General features: G+C 48.6%; 1 protein-coding gene across 1 annotated transcript in view; it reads left to right on the top strand.

Annotated features, from left to right (window-relative positions):
• Positions 1 to 25,580, top strand: part of CLEC16A (C-type lectin domain containing 16A) — a 196,166-nt gene that overhangs the window by 143,162 nt on the left and 27,424 nt on the right. The window contains exons 20-21 of the mRNA XM_016197595.2: positions 2,009 to 2,213; positions 3,904 to 4,071. Of these exons, the coding sequence (XP_016053081.2) occupies positions 2,009 to 2,213; positions 3,904 to 4,071 (373 nt within the window). The remainder of the gene's footprint in view (positions 1 to 2,008; positions 2,214 to 3,903; positions 4,072 to 25,580) is intronic.

Genomic DNA, 25,580 nt, shown 5'->3' with positions numbered 1-25,580 from the left:
CATATTTAAATATAACTACCTATACTGTTTTTAAAAATTGTGTACATATACCTGAGAGGGGTACATGTGTGTATTTTTTATAGTGTGACATTGAATGTAGTCTAAATTTTGCCTTTTTCACTCAACATTTTTTATCTCTTGGAGAACTAACCATGTTAATATGTGCAGACTTACTGATATTCTTTTCATTGCTGCCTGACAATACCAAGGCATAGTTAGCCAGTGCCCTGTGGCTCTTTCTAGCTTTTTACCTTTATAAACAGTGCTGTGGTGAACAGAATTGACCTTACTTCCTGCGCACTTGGGCAAGGGTTTCCCAAGGCTGATCCCAAGAAGTTGGGGTATGGCTGGCTTCAGTGTTCATGGACACTGCTAAATTTTTGTTCGAAATGATTGTTGCTGCTGGCAGTATGTAACCATTCCTTTGTCCCCACCCCTTCTTCAGCAGAGCTGGGCTCAAAATTGCCAAAAGCCAAGTCGGGGGTTGCGTTTTCTCAATGTTTATCTCTGTGATAGGTGAGTAATGCCAGCTGGTTCATTGACTGAAGTGCAGAACTGGAAGAGTTGAAACCAGCCTTCCAGGTCATACCTCCCACAGACCCCAGTCCCTGAATGCCCAGTGCACTCTTACAGACCTGAGACTCGCCCTGCCCTGAGGCAGGCCTTTCCTTGCTGGGCAGGCTGGTAGCTGGCAAGGCCTTGCTCAGGCTGACCCACATCCTGCTCTCCGCAGTGGGACCTGCCACAGCGTGCTGCTCTCCAAGAGAACCACCCACGTGTTTAAAGATGCCTTGCAACCTTTTCCCCAACCTCCTCTTTTTCAAGATCTTTCCATTTAAAAAATGTCTTTTACCAAGGGTGATGTGAGAAAGAACTATATGAAGAATCTTTTATTTATAAAAAGACTTCCATGTAAGTGGTTGTCCATTAGGTGACTTAGTGCTTTTTATTTATCTAGGCTTATGATCAATTTCCTTTAGAATTTAGTATTAGGAAAGTGTTTTTCTTCCTCGAAGGATTAATACATGTCCTCCATCAGACAATGAAAGCCACATAAACCTTTTCTTTTGGTGATCTTCCAATAGCCACTATTTGTCAGGCCGTTACTATGTGCCAAACTCTCCTTTTTAAATGTGTAATATCTCATCTAATCCCCACTGCAGCATTTTCATGCAGGTATTTCCACAGAGCCTGCACCAGATTTAATGCCTATGAACAGCAACCATCTTAATGAGCCTTTTTTCAACGCTTTTCCCGCCTCCTGTCGGATGTTTGTGTCTATCTCCTGTCTCAGGCTTTTATCTTAAATCACCTCAAACCTTTGTGGGAAGCACATTTTTTACGCAGAATCCGTCCTAAGGTTTTAGATTGGATTTATCCTTAATTACACTTGTTGTATGTGAGGTCCTTCTCCAGCTTTAAACACAGTTTTCCTCAGATGCCTGCTGATTGACCCTCCCTTCTCTTTCTTGGAGTTAGCTCTTTCCTTCAGGAACCAGAAATTCTTCAGAGACATGCAAACGGGTGCTAATGATGCCCCCTTCTTAAGAGAAAAAGGAAGAAATTGGTTTGTAGATGAGTCAATATATCTAATATCGTGCCAGATGGCATAGAGATTTTGGGTTGTTATCACTGGCTTCTCAGAAGTAACAAATTTTGGAGTTTGACTGTTGGGTGACCAGGGCCCCTTGAAGAGGCTGGTGCACCCTGTACCCATTTGTTCACTGGCTGACTCAGGTCCTCCTGTGGACAGTGCCACCACCACAGTCAGCATTGCTCCTTTTAAGTGCTCTGTGCTTCCCATGCTGTCTTCTCCTGCTAGGCCTGGTCTGGCTTGTGTCTGTGCTTGACTGTCTTAGACTTGGGTGGCTGATGGTCTCCTTCAGAACAAAAGCGAAGTTGAAATTGGAGGTGGAGGGCCTCTTGTAGATGAGATATCTATCCCACAGCTTCTGAGCAGTCACCCTCATGGACCTAACAAACCATTTTCTGTCACCTCTCCCTGCAGGACATGCAGGTGACTGGTGTAGAAGACGACAGCCGTGCCCTGAATATCACCATCCACAAGCCTGCATCCAGCCCCCACTCCAAGCCCTTCCCCATCCTCCAAGCCACCTTTGTCTTCTCAGACCACATCCGCTGCATCATCGCCAAGCAGCGCCTGGCCAAGGGCCGCATCCAGGCGAGGCGCATGAAGATGCAGAGGATAGCTGGTGAGTGGTGGTCCTGGTGCAGTGTCCTCTGAGCCCTTGGGGAAGAAGCAGCCACAGCACTGTCAGTATGGTTCCCACATTGACCTTGAGAAGCCTCATAACTCCTCCGGAAAAGGACATATACTGTTCAGGAATTAATTGTGTTTTGGTGAGAGAATGGAGAATCTTCTCAGAATTTCCTACTTCCTAAGTATTGGATTTCTAGAGAGTTTCTAGGGCTTTCTGGAAGAGAAGAGAGCTCTCCTGACCCAGGGAGAGGCCTTGAAAAGGCAGCCATCATTGTGGGATGAGTCGTCTTCACTCCGGCATAGATATTCTCCAGCTGATGTTCATAAAATGCTTCACCATTCCTGTACCACCTTTGATTCTTAAAATAATCCTTGAGATTGGTAGGGCCTGTTCTGCCCATTTTATAGACAAGTAAACAGGCTCCATGACTTGCCCAACATCACACAGGCAGCTAATTGGAAAAACCCAAATGCAGAACTTCCTACTCTAACGCCTATCTCTTCCTGGCTCCCATGAGAGTTCTCCCTGCTTGGTGAGGGCCTAGGACCCAGCCCTAAAATCAGAAGTCATTATACATTTCACAGGAATTATGGAGAATTTGCGAGGAGGCCCACTCCTCTCCAGTGTCAGGAAGCCCCTAGCCTTCTTAGAAGTAAAGACACTGAGATGAGGGCGTTCCAGTCGTCAGGGGGGAAGGCTTAGCATTTTCCTTGGGGAAAAGGTGTTCTATCAACTACTAAAATTATAGTCTTACTCAAGACATCAACGCCTTTTTGTTCAAGCGCTGATGTTCATTTCTGGGAGGCTTTCCAGCCCCCTGGGGGAGGAAGAGAGCTTTCTCTACCTATAAATAAAGACGCGGAGGGTGGGAATTCTGGACGTTGTGGATTGTTATTTCTGCACACGCCCGTTGATTTGTGCAGTCCTGCATTCCATGTAGTCCTCATCTTATTTCTCACTTAGCTGAAACTTGGCCTGCAAAATCATTACAGAAGCATTTGTAATGCGCAAAGCGACTTAAATCATTCAGTCCTTTCTTTTAAGATTTATTTTCATAGAGGTTTTTTTTTAAATGTAAAGCAGTTTCTCACAGCTGCCATGAAGGCTAAATATTTCATTTGAAAATTAAGAATTATGCCATAAAGTGGCTGTGAGAACTAACGCCTTGGGTATTTCTTCAATTGATTTTTAAAAGCCCCTCCAAATTGCTATATCATGAGATTTGTTTATGGAAGGGAGGAAGCAACTGTGACAGATAAACACACACTCATAAATACACACATGCATATGCGCATATCTCCTCTCACACATTCTTCCCTATGCTCACATATCTGTGAACTTTCAGGGCAGAACTGGCCTCATTTGCCTTGGGGTCTGAAACTGTACCTCAGGCTAAGCCTTGGCCTTGTGTGTATGGAATCCAAGAAACCTCTGTGCACCCTGGCCCTGCATCCTTGTCTGAACCCATCAACGGCACCAGCTGTGTTTTGAGGCTCAGGCAAGACCTGTGGTGTCACCTGGTTTCCCCAGCTTGAGGCTGCCAGTTGCCTGCTTTGCATCACCCAAGGGATGTACCTGGCAGGGCCATGGCCACTCCAGCTACAACCACCCCACCCAAAGTCTCATCACCTACCCTTTTGTCCCATTCACTGAGCATGACCACCGGTTTGTTTGAATGTAGCCCTCCTGGACCTTCCGATCCAGCCGACCACTGAAGTCCTAGGATTTGGACTCGGCTCCTCCTCTTCCTCCCAGCACCTGCCTTTCCGATTCTACGACCAATGCCGCCGAGGCAGCAGTGACCCCACAGTGCAGCGCTCTGTATTTGCATCCGTGGACAAGGTGCCAGGTGAGCTGGCCCCACCCTGCGCCATTGCTTGTCCCCCCTGGGTGTTCCAGAGCTTTCCCTCTGTTGAGCCTATCTATGTAAGCTTCTCCCTTCTCCGAAATGCAGCCAGTTGGAAGCACCAGGTACATTTCTTAGAATTTATCAAAGTATAGCACAAGATTAAGCACAAGCCACAGAAAGAAATTTTGGCTTTCTCTTTGGTGTTCTGCTGCTGGGCTTTGGTTTTCCAGAGATTTGTTGGGGATGTAGAAGGACTTCTCAGAATTAAGAAAGAAGTTTCTTGGAAATACTTAGATGATTAGTAAAAAGGTTGTGGGAGAGTAATTTCCTTCTCCATGTAGGATGACTAGAAAAAGATAGTGTGTGTGGTTTCTGCTACAACCCCCTAAAGAAGTGAGACTTCAGAAGAAGTCCCTGCTGCCCCTGGGGCGGCTTCCAGTGTCTCCTATATGGAAGCCTCTCTAACCACTTTCACAAAGCTCATCTCTAACCCCCTCCTTTCCGCTCCCAGAAAAGAAACATGAATAGAAAGTTCAAGGTACACTTGGCGGAGCAGAAAGAACTGCTTCTCCAGAAACACAGGCTCTCCCCTTCCTGTTCCAATACTTCTGATTTAAGCAAATCCATATGTACCCCCATCCCTCAAAAGAGAACTTTGCTCTTCACTGCAAAACTTCAAAAATGGGCCCTGTGCCCCCTGCGACTTAACCTCCTCACATTTAGGTTTTCACTTCAATCCCAAATGTTGCAAAATGTTTTCAAAAGCAGTTATCTATTTAAAAACAAAATACAGCCATAAGAACCTGTCTAATAGCAGGATCCTTGTTTCCCTTCCACCCCGTGAGTCATTCTGTTTTCATTCTTTGATTTGCTTAATCCATTTTAGAAATACATATACTGTAAGCATGTATTTGAAAATTCAAACAGAACATGATAAAATGAAAAATAAGTCTACTTGGCCCTAGAAGTAACCACTTTTAACAATTTCATTACATATCCTTCCAGAAATGTTTCTTTGTATCTCATTATATGTGTCTTTGCTTGTCTGTTTTTACACGGGGGGTTATACCATGTATGTGATTCTGTGCGTGGATGGTTTTACTTAATAAGGCAGCATTACATCTTAGCACATATAAATCGACTTCATGCTCATTAACTTGGTATTTTATGATATGGAGGGACCAAAAAAATATTTTATAAATTTGGTACTGATGGCCATTTGTGTCATTTCCAGTGTTTAGCTCTTGCAGTGTCACCATGCACCTCTTTAGGGTATCTATGTAGTTGTACAAACCTCACGTGTCAGTGGGATGAACTCCCAGCAATGGATCTGCCATCAAAGGGGAAGTTTTTTATCTTGATATATGTAGTCCCAGCGTGCACTGGAAAAAGTGCACCAGTTTATGCTTCCAGCCAAGCCGGGGCTGTTTTATTCTTAAAACTAATCTTAGGCTACGAGACTGATTGTCGCACTGCCTGTTTTCAGCTATGAAATGTGAGGTGATTCCACCCCTCTGGGATCTGAAGGGCTCTTTGTTACACATTCTCCAGGTTGCTTCTTGTTCTGTAGAGATAGTCACTATGTACATACAAATGATGGCCATGAGTCTAGGTTAACTAAATACAGATTGGCCTGGTAAAAAATCAATTCTTCCTTTCTTTCTTCTTACCTCCCTCCCTTTTTCTTTCTTTCTGCCTGTCTGTCTTTTTCTTTCTTTCTCTCTCTCTCTCAATATACAAGTTGTAATTTTATTATAAATTTAGAGGCACCACTTTGTAATTTTTTATTGAGATACAGTTGACATTTAACATTATATTAGTTAAGAAATTATTTAGGGTCAGTGGGGCTTCTTTCAGCTCGGGATGTAATGGGTTAAGGAAAAAAAAGCCCTGGCCTTATTTCCGCTCCATCTTTTTTGAGACAAGGCAAGTGTAAGTAAATAAATAGAGCCAAATGTCACATTCTTCAGCATCGGCATAATCATCTCTCTGTTTGCAGCAGGCCTCACAATGACTTATTGCTTACTTCTCCCACCCTTCTGGGCCCAGGGTTGCTATGGGGTCACCCAGTACTGGGGCGGGGCCATGTCTACAGTGGCCTGCCTGGTAGAGGAGTTGGCACAGCTGGAATGCCAGTGTCCTGTTCCTGGTGCCAGGAATGGGTATGTGAGGTTGGGCCAATTGGAACTGTGGCCCAAAGGTAGTTGCTTGAAGGTGGCCATCCACCCTTTGGCTGTGTCTCTTCCCTGGAAGTGCCACTCAGGTGTGGGCTGGGGTGGGAAAGTGCTCATAGATGTGCTTTCCAGGTTGACTGTTCTGGGCCCTTGGATAGAGAGGCGTCGCACCCCTCCTGCCTTGGCCTCGGCTAGAGATGCGACCTAAAGAGCAAGATGAAACCATTGAGACTCATCATCACTCAGAAACAGGGAGGGGAGCTTTCCCTGGCTCCCACCCTCCTCACCACCTGCTGTCTCAGTAGTTGGCCCCACAGCTGAGCCACCCAGCATCTCGGAATCATCTGAATCCTGCTCTTCCCTCTCCCACACCCACTGGCCTGCTCTGCTTCCAGAATGTATCACACTTACTCTCCCCCTCCCAGCCTCCAGGATCTCCCCCTAGATCATGGCAACAGCATCCTACGTATTCTCTGGCTTTCAGTCTCATCCCCTCCCTCCCATTCAGCCAGAGGGAATCTTTCCAGAACAGAAATCAGATCATACCACACCTTTACCTGCAACCCTCCAGTAGCTCCCAGTTGCACTTAAAATCCAAATCTCTCACTCTGATCCTGTGTGATCACTATGAGATTGGCTCCGGCTGGCTCCTCAGATGCAGCTCCCCTACCTCACGGTCATACCATCCCTGCTGCTCCTCTAAGTCAGCACTTGCCAAAATTTTGGCCTAAGGACCCCCTTATATTCTTTTCAAAGGTATTGGGGAACCCAAAGAGCTTTGGTTTATATGGATTATGTCTGTTGATATTCTGGGGTTAGAATTTTTTTTAACCCTCACCCGAGGATATTTTTTCCATTGCTTTTCAGAGAGAGTGGGGGTGGGGGGCAGAGAGAGAGAAACATCAATGAGAGAGACACATCGATTGGTTGCCTCCCGCACGTGCCTCGACCAGGGCTGGGGACCCAGCCTGCAGCAGAGGTACGTGCCTTTGGCTGGAATTGAACCCGGGATCCTTCAGTTTGCCGGCTGACGCTCTGTCCACTGAGCCAAACCGGCTGGGACCAGGATTAGAAATTAAAACTGAGAAATGCTTTAAGCATTTACTTATTTATGTTTTAAAAAATAAACTCATCAGAAACAAATAACATGTTTGTTTGTTTTTATGAGCAACAACTCTTTTTTCCAAAACAACAATAAAACTCATGTCTTCTATTTTTGCAAATCTCTATCTGGCTTTTTAGAAGATAGCTAGATTCTCGTGTCTGCTCCTGCTTTCTACCTGTTGTAATAGCGTACATTATGTGTCCCCTGGAAAACTCTGTATACTCCTGGGAGAATGGAAATAGAAGGAAAATGCTGTCTTGTTATTTTTATGAAAGTAGTTCTGACTCTGGGAGGTCCCCAGGGTTCCCCAGACCACAGTTTGAGAACCACTACTTTGAGAATCACTGAACTCTCTCCTGCCTCAGGACCTTTGCATTGGATGTTCTTCTCCAGACCTGTGTGACTGCCTCCTACTAATTACTTGGGCCTCAGTCTCCTCAGAAAGGCCTTTCCTGATCACACACTCCCCCCTGAAAGGTTACCCCCTTTCCTCCATCACATTAACCTGGTTTATTTTCCCTGTGACTTTGGATTCCTAACTGGCCAACCTGTCTGTGTAACTGTCCATGGTCTTTCTCCCCCTTGGAGATGGCACTTCCATGGGAACCAGGCCTGTCCTGCTCCCACAGTATCAGTGCCTGGTGCTGGACCTTCATTCACTAGGCACTGAGTGAAGAATGAGCACAGCCTCGCAGCACTTCCCACCTACGGCTTTCTCCCTCTGTGAACACCAGGGAGACGAGGAAGTTCCCCTGGGGCCCTAGATGTGAGTGGTTTGGTCTGTGGCACTTTCACAAGGGAACATGAGGGAACTGAGACCCCAGAAGATTGTAAGCAGCATTCCCCTGCTTAATTTCCGTCACCAAAGTGAGCGAGATGTGCGTCCTGGGAGGGCAGATGCACTGGATGGTAGATTTGGGTCGGTTGCTCATCAACTGAATTTCACTGCCCTCACCTTTCTCAGAAGTTTGCAAAAGCCAAAGAGTGGGCTGGAGGGAGTCATCAGAAGCACGGCCCAGGCTGGTCTCCAATGCTGTGGCCCGTGAGCCCAGGCGTATTGCTGTGGCCCTTGCCATAGGCTGCACTGTTGAAGACTCCCAGGCTGTGCAGGGTCCTCACTCTGGCCACCTGCCTCAGGGTGAGTGCTGGAGAAGCTATCGCTGTCGTAACACATCTTCCAGTTCTATCTGCAGGCCCAAGTAATTGTCATAGAGCAGTTTGTCTCTCCTCTAGAAGCTATAAATGATTATATTTGATGAAAATATGCCTTTCATTTCCTTGGAAGAGATATTAAAGTAGAATATAAATCAGGGCTAATAGACGACTAGCTACTTTGGTATATTTTTCTTCTTCCATTTGGCTTGGAAAAAAATCACAAATTCTATTTGTTGGCTGGTTTTATGTTGATGGCTCTTGCCCCCATAGAATGTTCAGCTCCATGAGGGCAGAGGCGTGTGTGTGTGCCTGGCCTGGGAGGGAGGGGCCTGTGGTGACCCATGTGTTGGGGTGGGCAGGCAGGAGTGGTTCTAGAGTCTGGCTTTGAGGTGCAGCCTTCCATGGTTAGTGCCCTCAAGGACCTGTCTCACTGGCCTACAGTTTCAGCTGATTGCTGAAAACTGCCAATGGTGGAGAGGGGCAGGGGTGAATTTCCAAATGAGCCCACCAGGGCAGTCTGTCCAGGAACACCGAGTGGACCAGCAGACCCCAGAACAGAAGCTGCTCCTCAGAAGTGGCCCTGGTCATCAGGGGGCAGCGGCTTCCAGTCAAAGGGCCAAGTCTCTGGCCTCCCAGAGCAGCCTCAACACCCACTCCTGGACTCCTTCTGGCCAAGAGGCTGCTCACAGGCGTTCGTTCACCTGGTGGCAGGGCAGCGGGCAAAACATCACTGTCTCTCTTGTTCAGGTCCTTCCTGGGCCCTTCCTATTTCTTATCTAAACAGAAGGGCTCTGCAGCCCAGAGGGCATTATGGGGATTTGAGTGGAACAGCCAGGCACGTTGACACCCACTGGCCCTCACTGATGGGGGCTTAATGATGTGGCCAAAAAAGTGGACCTCTGTGCGTTGTTTATCATCAGCCATGCCCCACCAGCCTTTTAGCTCTAGTAACTGCTTAAAATCCTCCAACACATCTGTCCCCAGCGCCTCTCCATGACCCACTGTGTCTGGCTTCTTTCCCCAGACACAGTCTGTTTTCAAGGTTTATTTATGTTGTAGCAGGTGTCAGAACTTCATTCCTTTTCGTGGCTGAATAATATTCCGTTGTATAAATGTTCCTCATTTAGTTCACCCATTCTTTTACCCATTGATGGCCATTGGGTTGTTTCCACCTTCTGGCAAATGTGAATAGTGCTGCTATGAGTGTGGGTGTACAAGTTTTTGTTTGAGCATCTGTTTTCAGTTCTTTCGGGTATCTATCTAGGAGTGGAATTGCTAGGTCTGATGGTAATGTAATGTTTTGAGGAACTGTTTTCCCACGGTTTTCAGAGCCCTTACCATGAGTAAGTTGCCCTGTTTGTCTTCCTGTCTGCCTCACTGTCCTGCACTAGCGTGAAAGGCACTAGGGGCCTGGTCCTCCTGCCCTTGACTGCTGGCCATGCAAGAGCAGTGCTGAGTAACTATCCATGGCAAGTGGAGACAAGGGTTGGCGGAACAAAGCTGGGCTGGATGAATTGTTCTGTGTCTCAGACTGTGAGCCCCTGCAGCAGGGGCGGCACCATCTTGCTCACACCTGGCACCTGTACCAGTTGGTGGTGGCTCAGGGTGCCAGCTGCAGAGTCGGACTCCATCACACCAGGGCCAACCTCTGCTTTACTCACTTCTTGTCCCAGCTTCTTGTCCCACTGAGTCCATGGCGCCATCTGTCTCTGGACAAACATTTAAATCCTAGCATGCAGGAGGAGAACTGTGCTTTCCACAGGTGTTATCTTTCTCAAAGGCAAGCAAACCCGCCCCATCAGTCGCTGAGCAGAACACCTAGTAGTTCCGTGGAAAGGCAGCGGCAGTTCCAGAGCCAGCCTCCGGCAGCTGAGTAACTGAAGAAGAATGCAAAGACTACAGCGCCCTGGAGCCAGCCAGCTGACCACAGAGCCTCGACTGACATCGGGAAAAAGCAAAGAAGATCAATGTTTAATTCATAGACCTCAGTTCTGACTTCACCCTTGGACATAACGCACTAGGTGCTAATGTCATCTCATGGCAGTGTTTCCCAGAAACTAATTTTTTAGGCCTGTTCTTTTTCTTGTTTCCAGTTATAAACTGGAGCCAGTTATCTCCTTCCAGCTCCCCGAGGCAAAAAATACCCTTTCTTTAGTCACACAGGGAGGAGAGCCTGGCGCGCCACCTTCCTCCAGTCTCCCCACTCCCTGTTAATCCCTCCTTGCCTTCTGCTCCCTGGTGAGAGACTCCAGCCCTGGGGGGGGGGGGTCGGGTTACAGAAGCTTGATTCTGACCCTGTGGGCTTGCTTTTCTTTCCTTTTTTTTATTTATTTAAGTAAAATGTATTGGGGAGAGGGGTATCTGATATCTGGTCCTTCTTCACATGCAAAAACAGAAAATAGTAAAATCTTTCTTCTAAGCGAGGCTCTGAACTCAGGTCTCTCTGGTCAGACCCTGAGCCCCTACCACCATGCCCTTGAATTCCTGACTCACTTTTGATGCCTCTGAAGTGAATTCTCACCACCTGAGACCTCGCTGGTATCAGGCAAAACCACGTTATTGGCTCCAACCCTGGACATGTTTTGGACAGGAAAGTCATCTATTTCTGGACATGTGGGGCGTAGTTGACCAGAAGAATTAGCTGTGCCAGGTGCCTTTATATGCATTCATTCTACCCTCTGAACAGCACTGGAAACTGGTATCACTTGCACTGCTCTTCAGATAAGAAGCAGAGGCTCAGACCAAGACCACAGAGCTCACATGAGGCCAGCTGAGATCCATGCCTCCACTTTCTGCCTCTTACTCCCATTGGCTTAAAGACTGGCATTGGTGCCCTAGCTGGTTGGGCTCGGTGGTTAGAGCATCGGCCTGCAGACTGAAGGGTCCCAGGTTCGATTCTGGCCAAGGGCACGTACCTCGGTTGCAGACTCCATCCCCGGCCCTGGTTGGGACAAGTGTGGAAGGCAACCAATTGATGTGTCTCTCCCACATCAATGTTTCTCTCTCTCCCTCTCCCTCTCCCTCCCCCTCTCTCTCCCTTCCATCCTCTCTGAAATGCAATGGAAAAAATATCCTCAGGTGAGGATGGGAAAAAAATTTTTAAAAAAAAGGCTGGCGTTGGTAATGAATGGCTGAGCAGCCTCACATGGTGGTTCTGCCACCTGCCTCTGCATGTCAGAGGTTGACAAGACACACCTTCATTAGAGAGGGGACACTCAGAGTAGCCCTGTCATAGACAAAGCGTTCCCCTTTCCCATCCTCTGTAAGCCCCACTCGCACATTCCCAAGTCCTCATTCTCCAAGCCTGCCTTCTCAAACCTGCAAAGCAGTGACACAAAAAGACATTCTTTTCCCACAGCCACCACTTCCCAACCAGGCTAGAGATCACAGTCACGTAGAGGCCAATCCTCAGGTTCCTGGCCTGCCATGAACAAAAAGCAGAAATGAAACTTTAAAATCCCGCCTGCCCCAAAGCAACAGGATTTAAGATCCTTTTGGAGCTTTCTGACAGTTGCCTCTAAGAGATCTGCGTTCAGGTGGTTAGGTCAAGGGTATGGGGACCAGGTCCCCCTCAAAAGTAAGCCCTGAGCTGAATCCATGGGTCCCTACTTGCCAGACCTCTTCTCAGAGCTCCCAGGGAAGCCTTGGAGAGAGCCCCGGAGGACACTGAGCACACTGCACGGGAAGGCGCCTCATTCCTGAATCAGGGCCCACAGGTTTCCTCACTTGGAACATGTCCCCAAAAGACACTTTCTCAATAGAGACGCTAGCACTTGTTGCCTGAGGAGCCATCCCCTTGCGAAATACAGTGCACAGGCAGAGCCAACCATCATGCCCCAGACAACTTTTCCTGAGGGGTAGAGACAGGGAGGAGGGCAGAGTTCCAGAGAATTGAGTGTTGCCTCACTTCTCAGGGTCATTACCCGCTTCAGACCTCTGAAGTGACTGCATGCTCAGGAGCCCATGTGCATCAGAGAGTATGGAACACTCCCAGATTCCTCATGGAGAGATGCGTGGAAAGCTGTGCAGGAGGCTGTGGGAAGAAACCAAAACCCCGGCGTCACTCTGCCATTGGGCCTTGGTTATGCTGGAATGCTCTGTAGGCTCGGGCGGGCCCCTGCAGGGCAGCTTCACCTCGCACTGCATGGGCGGGCATGTGCCAGAGCCTGTGTGCACGCCTGTCCCTGCCTCGAGAAGGCAGCATCTGCCAGTTCTCATCTCTGAACTTCACAGTTCTAGTCAAGCACGTTTACTGCAGAACAACTGGAAAAGATAGAAAACTACCCCGGAAAGAGAAAGCACTCAATTTCATACCCTGCAGTACCCATAAAGAAAACTCCAGTGTCCTTTATCATTGTGCTTTCATTCAACCTTTGTGGGGCTTCTTTTCTCAGCAGTGTTAGCCCGGGTGAGAGTCAGCAGAGGGAAATGGCTTTGCACAGCCCTGGAGCGTGCAGTCTAGTTCAGGTCCTGGCTCCGCCTTATATTTGTTCCATGGCCTTGGGCCAGAGAGTTTACCCCTCTGGGCCTATTTATTCATATAAAAAGTGGGGACAATGCACAACAATGTCAGTGTACTTAACACTACTGAACTGCAAAAGCATATGCTTCAGTAAAAGCATAGTTAATATGGTAAATATTATGTGTATTTTATCACAATTTGAAAAAAAAGGGATGAAATTGTCACCTACTTTATTAGGCCGTCATAAACATAAAGCAAGTTGATTCACATAGTGCCTGGAACAGTCCCTAACACGTGTGCAGCAGGCAATAAAGGTTGGCGATGCTCAGTATTTTTCATTGTCATTATTAGTCAGGGCTGACCCAGGGACCCCAAATTATAGGCTCCCTTTCTACACATTAAATGAGTTTGCAAAAACAGAATTAATAATCCAATAGCCCCGTCTGCTGTAAATAGCAGAGAGACCCTGGAATTGTACAGATTTGCTCATTCTAGAAAAGCTTTCTTCGGGAGCTTACGGAACACTGGGGCAGAATCTGCCTCCTGCAGAAGGGCCATGAGAATTCTGATTGTATGGTTTGCCTAAGGTTCCACAGCTCCTAGAGGCAGAGCCAGGGCCAGAGAAGAAGAGAGATCTGTCCCCCGCAGCTCCCAGCTCAGCATACACCTGCTCAGCCATGGTACTGGCTGCCATCATCTTCTCCACACCTGCCTGAGCTGGGTGTTTCCCTCTGAGCCTTACAATAGCCCTGAGAGGCCAGCGCCATTCCTTCGTCTGCAGCCCAGGAAACCTGAACTCAGAAAAGGGGAGCCCCTGGCCTAGTGCCACGTGGGTGGCCAGCCTGGGATTCCCACCAGGCCATGCATCCTGCTTCCCATTCCATAAGCCATTGTGCCTTCAGTCCTGAAGATCACTTGGTAGCAGAACACCGCCAACGATTGCTGTATTCTATTTCATTGTGGGAACCAGGGCACAGAAACTGGCAGAGGATGTGACTGTGTTATAGATGCAAGTCTCTGTGTCTAAAGGAAAAGTCCATATTGTTATTTGAGGAAACTTTCCAAGCCTTTTTCCATTGATTTTTATTTTTTGTTGCTGAGTCATTTGTTTTATCTACTGCAAGTCCTCATTAGCAGATACGTGTTAACAAATGCCAAGGATTGGCAACTCATTTGTGGGAGAAAATCCAGAAAAAGAAAACTCTAGCCCTTAGTTTTATCTGTGAATTAGATAAAGACCACTTTGGTTTAATTTTTGCCTTAAAATATATGACTACATCAAGGAAGCCCAGGGTTCCCCCGGAAGAAAATTTGAGAATCATTTTATCACTTCCCAAGAATCAGTCACAGTGCCTACCTTGGCATCCAAGAGAAGACAGTTAAGTGGCATGGCTGAGTATGTGGACAGCTAGAAGTGTTGTTAATTCCTGAGGACCCACTAAGAATGAGAACCAAAGCAGAAAGTGGAGGGACGCAAAATGGTACTGAAGGTTCACCGAGGAACAGAAGTCACTGAGTCCTCCAGATATCCCTTTTCCTTATGCCCTAGATGGATGGCCTTTTCAAAGCATGGCAGCTCCTAGGGCCCAGAGTAGGAGACGATCAGGAAGAGAAGGAAGGGGGGTGGGGAAGAACTGGCTCTTTTTGTATGCTTTTTTGTGGGGTTTTTTGGTTAATCCTTACCCGAGGATGTTTTTTCCATTGCTTTTCAGAGAGAGAGTGGAAGGGAGGGAGGGAGGAAACATTGATGTGAGAGAGACACATCGATTGGCTGCCTCCCAAATGCGCCCCTTCCGGGGGTGGGGAGCAAACCCACAACCCAGGTACTTGCCCTTGACTGGGAATCGAACCCTCAACCCTTCGGTGCACAGGCCAATGGTCTAACCACTGAGCAACACCTGCCAGGGCAGAACTGCCATTTTTTAAAGCAACTATAAGAATTCCAGGGTAGACCTAGCCATTTTGGCTCAGTGTTTAGAGCGTCAGCCTGTGGACTGAAGGGTCCCGGGTTCGATTCTGACCGAACCTGGGTTCAGTTGCAGACTTGATCCCTGGCCTTGTCAGGGTGCATGTGGGAGGCAACCAATTGATGTGCCTCTCTCACATCGATGTTTTTCTCTTTCTCCCTCCTCCCCTTCCTCCCTTCCTCCCTCCCTTCCTTCCACTCTCTCTGAAAAGCAATGGAAAAAATATCCTCGGGGAAAGATTTAAAAAAAAAAAAAAGGAATTCCAGGGTAGTTACGTGACAAATACACTAACTAAAGTCAGGAAAGAGAGGATGCATTTAGCAAGTATTTACTGGGATCTCTTGTTAGTCAAATAAATGCTGTGCCAAGCATACAGAGAGGACTGGACATGGGCAGTGGGCTTATAAATAGGTTGTGCAGAGCAAAGAGACAGGCTTAGAGGGGACAGCATGTGCAGAGGCATGAGGGAACAGGTGGCATTTGCTGGCATGGCCATGGGTTAGTGGGGTGACAAGAGGCTGGAAAGCCAGGTAGGGTCAGATGGCAAAGGGCTTCCGGCCTGCCGAAGGGTTAGAAATTTACCCTGGAAGCAGTGAGAGTCATTGAAGGTTCTAAGGAGTGATGAGCGAGGGGACTTGGGTTTTGATTGACAGGAGTCAGGAATGGCAGGGGAGAAGGGGATGGGCAAAAAGACCCACGGCACTCAGCCATTCCCTTGGCTCTCACCACCTGTGCAGTGGATCGTGCTGTGCCCGTGTTATAGATGAGAAAGAGGCTCTCCACAGAGGCACCCCCTTCCTCAGCTTGATGTATATCCTTCTATACCTTTTTCTGGGCATTTACATACTGTACTTGTACTATAGTATTTATATTGCCTTTTTTTAACCTAAGTGAATGCTATTTTCACTCAGTATGTCTTGATTTTTTATTTTTTTTATGTTCATAAGAGCACCCTCATTCACTTTTCACTGCTGGAGGATAATCCATCTTATGGGCAAGCCACTGTTTATTTAGCCAGTCTCCCGTTGATGGATGTGTAGATTGTGGCCAACTTTTTGTCCTTAACAAATAATGGGTGCCTCCGTGCACCCTTTCGTAAGAATTTCCCTGAGGTAAGTAACCATGAAGTGAGTCCAGAAATATCTAGGCTGTGGAACTAACAGGATTTGGTGACCAGCGAAGAATGTGGTTGGAGGGAATAGGACGTCACAGGGCTAGTTCAAGGCACAGTATCAAAGAGCCTTGGTTTCTCTCTGAATGCTCTCTGTGAATATAGCTAACGTGGGTATTTTGATGATTCCCAGCTTTTGACCCAGTAAAATCCTCACTCCCTGAGGATCTTGTTCTGTCCAGGAGATCTTCAGGAGCTGTGATGACTGAAAAGACTTTCAGGGGCTCACAGGGGTCTCCAGGCACTGGCCCATGGCTTGAGTTGCCATCCCAGACAGAACGTCAGAGCTTGGCGCAATGGAGCCACCACGGGGTTCTCCTCCTGCCTCCTGGCATCTCTGCTGAGGTTATGGCTTTCTGTGATTCTCTCTGTAGCCAGCATCCCATGACTAAAATACAGTTTCCTTTATTTGTGGCTGTCCAGCCATGGCATTTTGTATAAATGTGCTTTTCTCCAAAAACACAGTACTATTTTTTTAACATCTCAAATTCCCAAAGGGCTGAAAATCAATATCCCAGTGTGACTGGAATGGCTATTTTGTGACATCTCTTCACACTTAAGAAGCCTGCTTCCTCAAGCCTAGACTAATTGAAAAAACATTCTGAAGCCCATCAAATTGGGGCTGATGAATTGTTTTACTCTGTCTCCAGAGTTCAAGTCCTTGAAAGCTGCCTCCTCACGACATGATTTCAGGAGTAGATGCTTTAACTGTATGAAATGCTAAATTTGGACTATGATTTGCAATGGCTCCTCCCAAAATACTTGTGAGTTGGTAAAAATCCAGGTGCACAGTATCTGTGGCATACTTCTAGCCTCACAGATTTTGTCAAGTCCCATTTATTGAATGCCAACTATGCGCTAGGCACTGGCTAATTGCTTCACAAAGAATAAGGAGATAAGCTTGTAAAAAGTGCCCTGTTACTAATCCCATTTTCCATGGCTGGGACAAATAAGACTCAGAAATCAAAGTCACTTGCCCAAGGTCCCCAAGTTGACACAGAGAGAGAGAGAGAGAATGTGTGTGTGTGTGTGTGTGTGTGTGTGTGTGTGTGTCTGGTTTCAAACTCCTGCTGTTTTGAATGCCTCTTCTATCTGCTTCCTGAGAAAAAGGTTATCTCCCGCTCAGTGTTCTTTCCTTTCCTGCTAAGTTGACTTAAAGGCTCTGCGGAGCTTCTGAGTTAAAGCTGCCCTTTGTTGTGGTTTTCTGAGCATGTCAACTTCACAGGCCGGCAGTTAGGCCTCAGATGCTGGATCCCATGCACACTCCAGCCTCTTGAATTGATTTATGAGATCCTCATAAATCATCAGGATGGCCAGGTGGCAGGAAGAGTCAGTGTAGGTGCGCCAAGCATCTGCAAACACCCCCACCAGTACCCTTAGTAACCTGGAGAATGTTCTGAAATAGCTGACATTTATAAAATTTGGGGCGTTTTGGAAAAATGCACTTATTTGGCCAAATTTCCGCTGTGACTCCCCAGGGAAATGTCCACGGGCTCAGAACAGCATTCTTGCTTCCTGAAACAGTACCTGGGCCTGATGGAGTCCACGGGCTGCTCATCTCTCTGACCTCTTCACTTCACCCTTAGCAGAGAACAAATGCAGAAACTACCCTGCACTGGCTTCTGCCCCTGCTATCCCCACTGAGCACAGAGGGGCCCTTTGTGCTGGCTGAGACACCCACATGAAGCTGCTGGCCTCGAGCAGCTTAAAAGCTACTAGCACTTGAGCACCTCCCGTGTGCCAGAAGTGCCACCATTCTGCTTACACTGTGCCACATTCCTGCCAAGGAGCCACTGCCATGAGGTTAGCAGCACATGCCCTGGAGTCGGCCCATCTGGCTTTGTCAGCACCCACCCACTGACAGCTGTGTGATTTCAGGAAGTTCTCTAAGGCCCTGAGCCTCAGTTTCCTCTTCTATAAAATGGGGCTGATGATAAGACCTGTCTCACGGGCAGGCATTTAGCCCTGGGCCAATGCTCTGTAGGTGCCGCCTGCCGGCATACTATTGTCATGGTCACTGCTGTTGATGAGGATGAGCCAGGGGGCTAGAGCACCTGCCCAGGGCCACTAGCTCAGAGTAGCCAGCCAGGGCTTCCAGCCTTGTGGCCAGAGCTCAAGCTCCTTGCAGAGCAGCTGGCCTAGCTCCTGCAGGCCGCTCCACAGAACACTCACAGATATTCTAGCCGGCACACTCAGGCTCTGCCAGGCATAGGACTGCTGCCCGCTAGAGCCACTAGAGAAGGCACTGTCACAGGCACCATGCACTCTTCCAGCAGGCATGCACGGTGCACCTTCTGCAGGCCCGTGCCAGGCCCTCATGCACGTAGTAGCCACATGGGGCAGGCACATATTGAAATGGGGTGACCACTGTGCCAGAGATTATTGGGGGGCAGTCCCTGATAGGGCTGCCACCTAGGAGACCCATACAGCTGAATGCAGGGAGTGAGGGCTGAGGGTAGAGAAGGTCACCAGGTGGGAGTGAGGTAGGCGATAGGGGTGTGGATTTTATCCTGAGAGCTATAGGAGCCTTGAGAGTCTTTAAGCAGGGGAGCGCCGGACCTGATTCATGTTTGAGCTCATTGTGGCTACTGGGTAGGGAATGGATTGGAGACAGCAGTGCAGGGGCTATTGGGATCCCTCCAGAAGCCAAGAGCAACTGGGCAGGGCAGGGCTACTTGTTGGCTAGTGTGGTCAGCGATAAGTATGGGTATAGCTTGCCTGGTTGTGACAGATCTGCTCCTGAGGATGACGCTGTTGTGTAGCACCTCAGGGTTGGCAAAGCATTTCCCATTTGTGATCTCTACAATGCCATGGGGAAACTGAGGCTCAAGTGGTGAGGTGACCCGCCAGGTCTCACCTCCAGGAAGTGGTGGTGTGCTTTGCATTCGGCCCCCCTGAGCCATTCTGGGGGTAAAATGTCTAAATGGCACCCCTGAAAAGAAGTGTTTCCTGGGGCTCATGCGTTGCAAGCATCAGGCAAAATGTCTCCACAACCAGGAATCATGGCAACCTGGGGAGGAAGGCCCTGTTACTTTCCGTGTAGCAGGTAAGAAGGCTGAGGCTCAGAGAGGTTAAGTAACTTGCAGTGGGTCACACCGTGGTGCATGGTGTTGCTAAAACCCACTCCTAGTCTATTTCACCCAACAGTCTGCTCAGTCCAGTGTCCAGGCGTCCTCCTCAGGACCTGGGGACCTTAATTAATTCTTGCCCTTGCCCTGGGGGAGCCTCATTTGGAAACTGGGACACCATGATCTCAACTGCAGCCCCTCACAAGTGGCTCCTGAGCTCCTGTCTTCACTGCTGGGCGGAGAAAGGTTTCTGAGCATGCCTGTCAGGGCTCGCTGATAAATCAGGCGGAGATGCCTGTGCTTGGCGGCGGTGCTAAGTGGTTGTCTAGGCTTCCCCAAGCCAAGTGACATTTGCCCAATAGGTGTGATGTATCAACAGCTTTTTCTCCTAGTTTTTGCAGCCCAGGCTGGCTCTTCGCCAGAACTCTTTGAAAAAATAATAAGACACTGGCCTGCCATGGAAAAACGCTGGTGCTCTAGCCTAGCACAGGAACTGCTGCAGTGGGGATTTAAGGACTGCTGGTTAGGGATGAATTTAGTAACTTTCTGGACGGTGCTGGGGCTGGCCCAGAGTATAGTTAAGTCCTTCAGTGATGCAAGCTTGAGGATCTCTTTAGCTCGTTGCCTTCATGGATCTGCAAAGGTAGGCTTCAGTGGAGAACCGTGGAGTTTGTCTTTTTAGTCATTCCTTTATTCAGCAAACATTTATTGAGCCTCTGCTATATGTCAGGTGCTATGCTTGGGTTTGGGGTGACAGCCATGAACAAACTAGACATTTATGGCCCTCCCATATGGAGCTTATCGCCTTTTAAAAATGACAGGCACTATTCAAGTAACCATACCAGTAAGTAGTTGATAATGGGAGACCTGGCCTTCTCTAGTGGAGGTCAGGGAAGGCTTCCCTGAGTAGGTGGTGTGGGCTGATGCTGGAAGGATTCATTGGAACAAACTGGATGGGGAAGCAAGAAAGTGTTTCAGGAAGGTGACAGCATGTGAGAGGACCCAGAAGCTGGGAGGCACAAGGGCACAGATTGAGGGGAGGGGATGCACTGGCTCCCTGGCTCCCTTTGATGGGAGGGGGTAGGCTCCCTGGCTCCCCATCACTGACAGGGGCAGACTCCCTGGCTCCCCATCATTGACAGGGGCAGGATCCCTGGCTTCCATTGATAGGACACTTTCTCTGCTTCAAGCTGAACCAACCATGTTTCTTGGATTCATTATCTCACCTTCAGAACCTACTTGGGGAGAGGCAGGCCTACGCTTATTTTGCAGTTGAGGTTTTCCAAGGTTCAGGGTGGTTAAGTGACTTACCTGGACTTGCACAGCGAGTAGCAGCACCAGCGTCCCATCCCACCTCTGCCTGACCCTGGCCCATGCTCTTGCCAGCCTCCGCTGTACATTCTCATCTGTACTGTTATTCCCTATCCTGGGTCATTACTGCTATGGCTCAGAGGCCTGCCAGAGGTATCAGAACCCCATAACTAACAAGCCCATTGGAGGACAATTACTTCTAAGTATTGACCTCGAATCTACGAACAGCTGAAAGCTCAAAACCATGCCTTGCAAGTGTCCTGTCCCTGGCGTGCGGCACTTTCTCAGCACACCTCTTGGTTGATTGACTCCCAGCCTTATTTCATCCACCTTAGAATGAACACACCCCTGAATCTTGGTCAGAACTGCATCCACACAGGACACAGCTATACCGTCCATAAGGAGCCAAGGGACCTCATTCCCCCACAGCCAGGGTGATGGGGCCTGCTCAGCTCAGCACAGCCTTCAGGTCAGCTCCTGGCTTCTCCAGGTAGGCGGGCTTGTCCTTCCATGGCCCATGGCTTCCACGGCTTTCGTGGGACAGCCAACTAGGTGATCAGGAAGCCAGTCGACTGCAACCCCTACAACGTAGCTAGAGAGACCCATAGGACCTGCCCTCACAGTGCCAGGGACAGAGGAACAGCCCTTTGGAAGTATGGAGTCCCAGGCCATGTAGGATATTCAGCTAGAGACCCTGGGCCGAACCAGCCTAACCCTGTGACCCTCAGATTGGCTTCCTATTAATAGACACCCTGAGAGCATTTAAAAAACCCCACTGCCCAGGCCCAGTGCAGCCCAGTTAAGTCAGAGGCAGGAGAGGGTCACTGGTGTTTTTGAAGCTTCCTGACTCATTCTAATGTTCATCTAGTCTTGGCAACACTGGTAGAGATGAAAAGATCTCACTGAATTTCTTTTAGGTGGCTTTTCAAGAGGGTTCTGTGTAACCATTGGGGTCGAATGCTGTGGCCTGATTGGCATTTCTTTAATCCACAAATGTTCACTGAGTACCTATCATGGCTTGTGTGGCATGGGGTCCAGCATAACTGAGCAGGATATATTTGGTGCCCTGGTACCAGTTTCAGGAGATGCCAGTTCTTCAAAGCTTGTCATAATTTCAGGAAACCCATTATGGGTACTGCTCTACCCCATGCTTGCCCAGAACTGCAAGTAGAAGGTTTTGGATGGGCCCTGCCCTCAAGGAATTCACAGTGTCCTGGGTGACACCTAACCCACTCTTGCTGCATAGTTTGATTTGCGCTGTGATGGAGTGGGAGCCCAGGACAGGGGTGCCGGCCCTCCCAGAAATGGAGGGCAAGGTGTGCGCTGAAAGGAGTTATTCACAGATGGATCAGTTTAAATGAGGGACATCCCAGGCTATGAAAACACAGTGTGCACGTGGGGCCTGCAAGCAGCCTGAACTGTGTGGGGAGGGGGTAGTGCGAGGTGAGACCACATGGGGATAACCTATGACTTCATCGGAGGGCCTAGGAGCACACTGATGGGCTTTAAGCAGGAGGCTAAAGGCTGCTCTCTAAACTGACCACACACAGCCCTCAGAGCAGAAAAAGTCCTTCACAGGGGCTGGCCCCTGTGGGGCTACCCAGGAGATCCCATGACCCACACTTGGCTGGAAAGAAGAGGCAGTTGAAAACATGTTCTCCCAGCTGGAAAACAAATCACTGGTTCATCCGCTCCAGAGCCAAAGTTTACTGAGACTGTCAGTGTTGCTACCTGGGAAATGTGGTCAGAATCCAGTCCCCCTGCATCCTATCTCCTAGGCCAGGAATTGGCGAACTTTTCTTCAAGAGCCAAATATTTAAGGTGCTACGGGGCCATGTGGTCTCAGTCACAGTCTGACTCTGCCCCAGCAGCCATAGACAATATGCAAATGAGCAGGCGTGTCTGCATTCCAGTAAAATTTTACTTCCAAAAACAGGCCCATTGCTGGATTTGGGGATTTGGCCTGCAGGACATTGTTTGCTGACTCCTGATCTTGGCCTTCAAAATCTTGGCCTTCAAAATCTTGGCCTCTTTGGGCTGTTCTCGGCATAGCTAGAAAGATCCTTTTCAGGTGTGAGTCAGATCATGTGTCCTCTGCTTAAATCTGTCACTGGCTCCCAGTTCACTCCCAATAAAAGCCAGATTCCTTACAGAGGGACCACATAGTCTGGTCCCTCTGCTCCTTCTAAAACTGACCTCACCTTTCCCCACTGTCCCTCTGGCCTACTCTAAAGCAGCCACAGGTGCCTCCAGCTGAGGCTTGACCAGGTTTGCCCCATCTTTGAGCCCTTGCATTGGGTGGCTTTTGCTTGGAACACTCTCATCCCAGGTACCTGGTGGCTCTGTCCTCACTGCCTTCCGATCATTCCTCAGTGGGGTCTTCCCTGACGGTCCTGTGTAAATCACAACCCTGCCCCACTCCCAGCACTCTAGATGCCCCCTGCCCTGCTTAATTCTCTTTGTAGCACTCTTTCCCTCTCTACATTTTCTATTTCTTATCTGCCCACTCCACCTCCCCATTCCACCCCATCTCATTATTGAACTGTAAGCCCCAAGATAGAAGACACTGTTTAGTTTACTGCTAAATGCCCAGCTCCTGGAGCTGTAACCAGAAGGCATATAGGTAGGTGGTGCTTGGGAAGTATTGGTTGGATGGGTGGGTGGGTGGGTGGATGGATGGATGGATGGATGGATGGATGGATGGATGGATGGATGTAGGTAGACAGAGTAAGGGAGAGAGGACGGATGGATGGAGTGAGCCAACGAATCTTCAGTACCCTCTTTATGTGCCAGACATTGTTCACTGTGGACTCGGGTAAGCCAAACACCCGTCCATGTGGAGCTCCCAGGCACTGTGTGCTAAAGATAATCCAGAACTGCCAACCGTGATTGGGACCCTGCACGAACGGGCTGAGGGCTGGGATAGTGTGCAACAAAGGTATCTGACCTGGACAGGAATCTGGGAGGCTTCTCTGAGGAAGGGTTGTTGACTTAGAAAGAGGTGGAGGAGCAAAGCTGGGCAGGAATCCGTCCCACACAGGAGCCCACAGGGATGGGAGAGCCTTGATGCCTTAGCCCACAGGCTGCCCACACCCCCAAGGAGTGAACACATTGCTGTCCACATGACACCTGCCACTGTTTTGGCTGGGCCCACTCCCAGCAACGGCCCAGGTCTCCTCCCCTTGTTAGCAACAAGTACTGAAGGAGGAATTAGACCCAGGGCATTTTTCTGGTGAATTCTGTTGGAATGGAAAGTTCTTGGGCTCAGGCCTGATGGGAAGAATGAACTGTTTTATGCCTCATACGAGAGAACAAATGGCAGAATCTAAAAAGGCACATTCAGTGGAGTCAGGGATAAATGTGTTTGGAGCCCCCTGCTACAAGTTGTAATCATAAATAGTTCAAAAGTGAATTGTAATGACAGTTGCACAGCTCTGGGAATAGCCTAAGAATCACTGGATTGCACCTTTTAAATGGGTAGATTATACAGTATGTGAATTACATCTTCATAAAGCTGTTACAGTTTTAAAAAACAGTTCTAAACTAGTCAGACTGTCACAAAGTTGTCACCTTCTTCTAAAGACCAGGTTATCTCATTTGTGTCCCATTTTGATCATAAAATAGTCTAATTTATGCAACATTTTCCTTAATGCAGTCCAAATGTGAAAAAAGAAAAATTGGAACCCGCAACACATTCCGGAATAATTTGGAAACCTTGATGCAATCCAGACTCACCTGGCACCCTTCCTCTTCCCTAAAATTTTCCTTTTTCCATTTCTTTTTGACTTTGAAGGAAAGACTGTGTTTTTACTGGTAAAATAGCTTCTTGTTCCCTTTTCTTTCCTGTAAATAATGAGATAAGTTTGCATTTCGTACCTTTCCAGAAATCTCTGTTGCTTGTGGTCTGACCTCAGAATCATGACTTCTGGGAAAGAAAGTAGGTATTAGAATCCCTGCTGTGAGCATTTGTTGAAAATCTCTGAGGTGGCAAGCAGTCTGTGTTGTGGAACTGAGATGGAAAACAGGTGACGATACCTGCTCGTTGCCATGGAAGTCACCTCTGGTGCTGGTGGAGGTTAGGCAGCCACTCTGTCCAGCTCACTTCAGTGACTTCTTAGAATATGATCCCCGACGCTCTGTTACTTCTCAGAGGTGACCAGGCCTAGTTGTGCTCCTCCTTTTGTGTGGGAGAAACTTGGAAGGGCATCTGGGGAGCAATGTTCAGAGCGTGGCTGGTGCTGCGACTTAATGCCAGCTACTGTTTGGTGAGCAGCTGCTACATATCAGCCCCTCTGCTAAACGTGGTTGTGTGTATTCTCACCTAACCCTCACAGCCATGCTTGAGGTAGGGATTATTTCCCCTGTATTGTACCCAGGGAAACTGAGGCTCAGGGCTACTCAGGCAGTCAGCGTTGAGCTAGGATTTGAACAGTCTCCCTGTCTCCGAAGCCCACGTTCAGCCTCTTATTTGTGCCCGTTTCCCTGCCTGTAACCGGCACTTAGGCCCCCCGGGCCAGTGCCCCATCCTCCCACTTGCCTCTCCCGAGGTTGGCAGTGAAAGCACAACAGCCTTGTAGGGAGTGGGCAGCTCACCCCGTGGAGCCCCGTGGGCACCCTTCCTCCACGTGGGTGATGGGCCAGAGTGTGCTCCTCAGTGCCGGGGACATGCCTGCCCTGCACAGTCCCAGGAGGGCCCCAAAAGAGATGCTCCAGCAGTTCTTTTTAGGAGGCAGGATGTGCTTCTTCCAAAGAAGTGCTCTCACGATTATTTATTCATTGTGAAAGGGAAGAAAAAAAGAATAGGGTTTCCTGGAAAGGGATAAAAGTTCAATATGATAAACTCCCAAAAAGCAATCAAAGGCCAAAGAGGGCAGGAAAATAAAGGACAGAGAGAGTAAGAGAGATGAATCAAAGTGGCTGGTGTGTGAGCGGCGCCCCGGGAAGGGGCCGGATTGCATGGCAAGGGAGGTGAGGCGGCTGCTGGGCTGGGCCTCCGAGCAGGAGCAAACGTGGGGGGGGGGGGGGGGGGGCGGCAGCGAGTCCCAGAGCAGTGGGACTTGGCCTGCAAAGTCCCCAAGGCCCCAGGGATGAGCTGA

The sequence above is a fragment of the Miniopterus natalensis genome, chromosome 3 (assembly GCF_054644295.1).
Source record: "Miniopterus natalensis isolate mMinNat1 chromosome 3, mMinNat1.hap1, whole genome shotgun sequence".
Taxonomy (NCBI): Eukaryota; Metazoa; Chordata; class Mammalia; order Chiroptera; family Miniopteridae; genus Miniopterus; species Miniopterus natalensis.
Note: the sequence above shows the minus strand (reverse complement) of the source record. Positions and strands in the feature narration are given on the sequence as shown.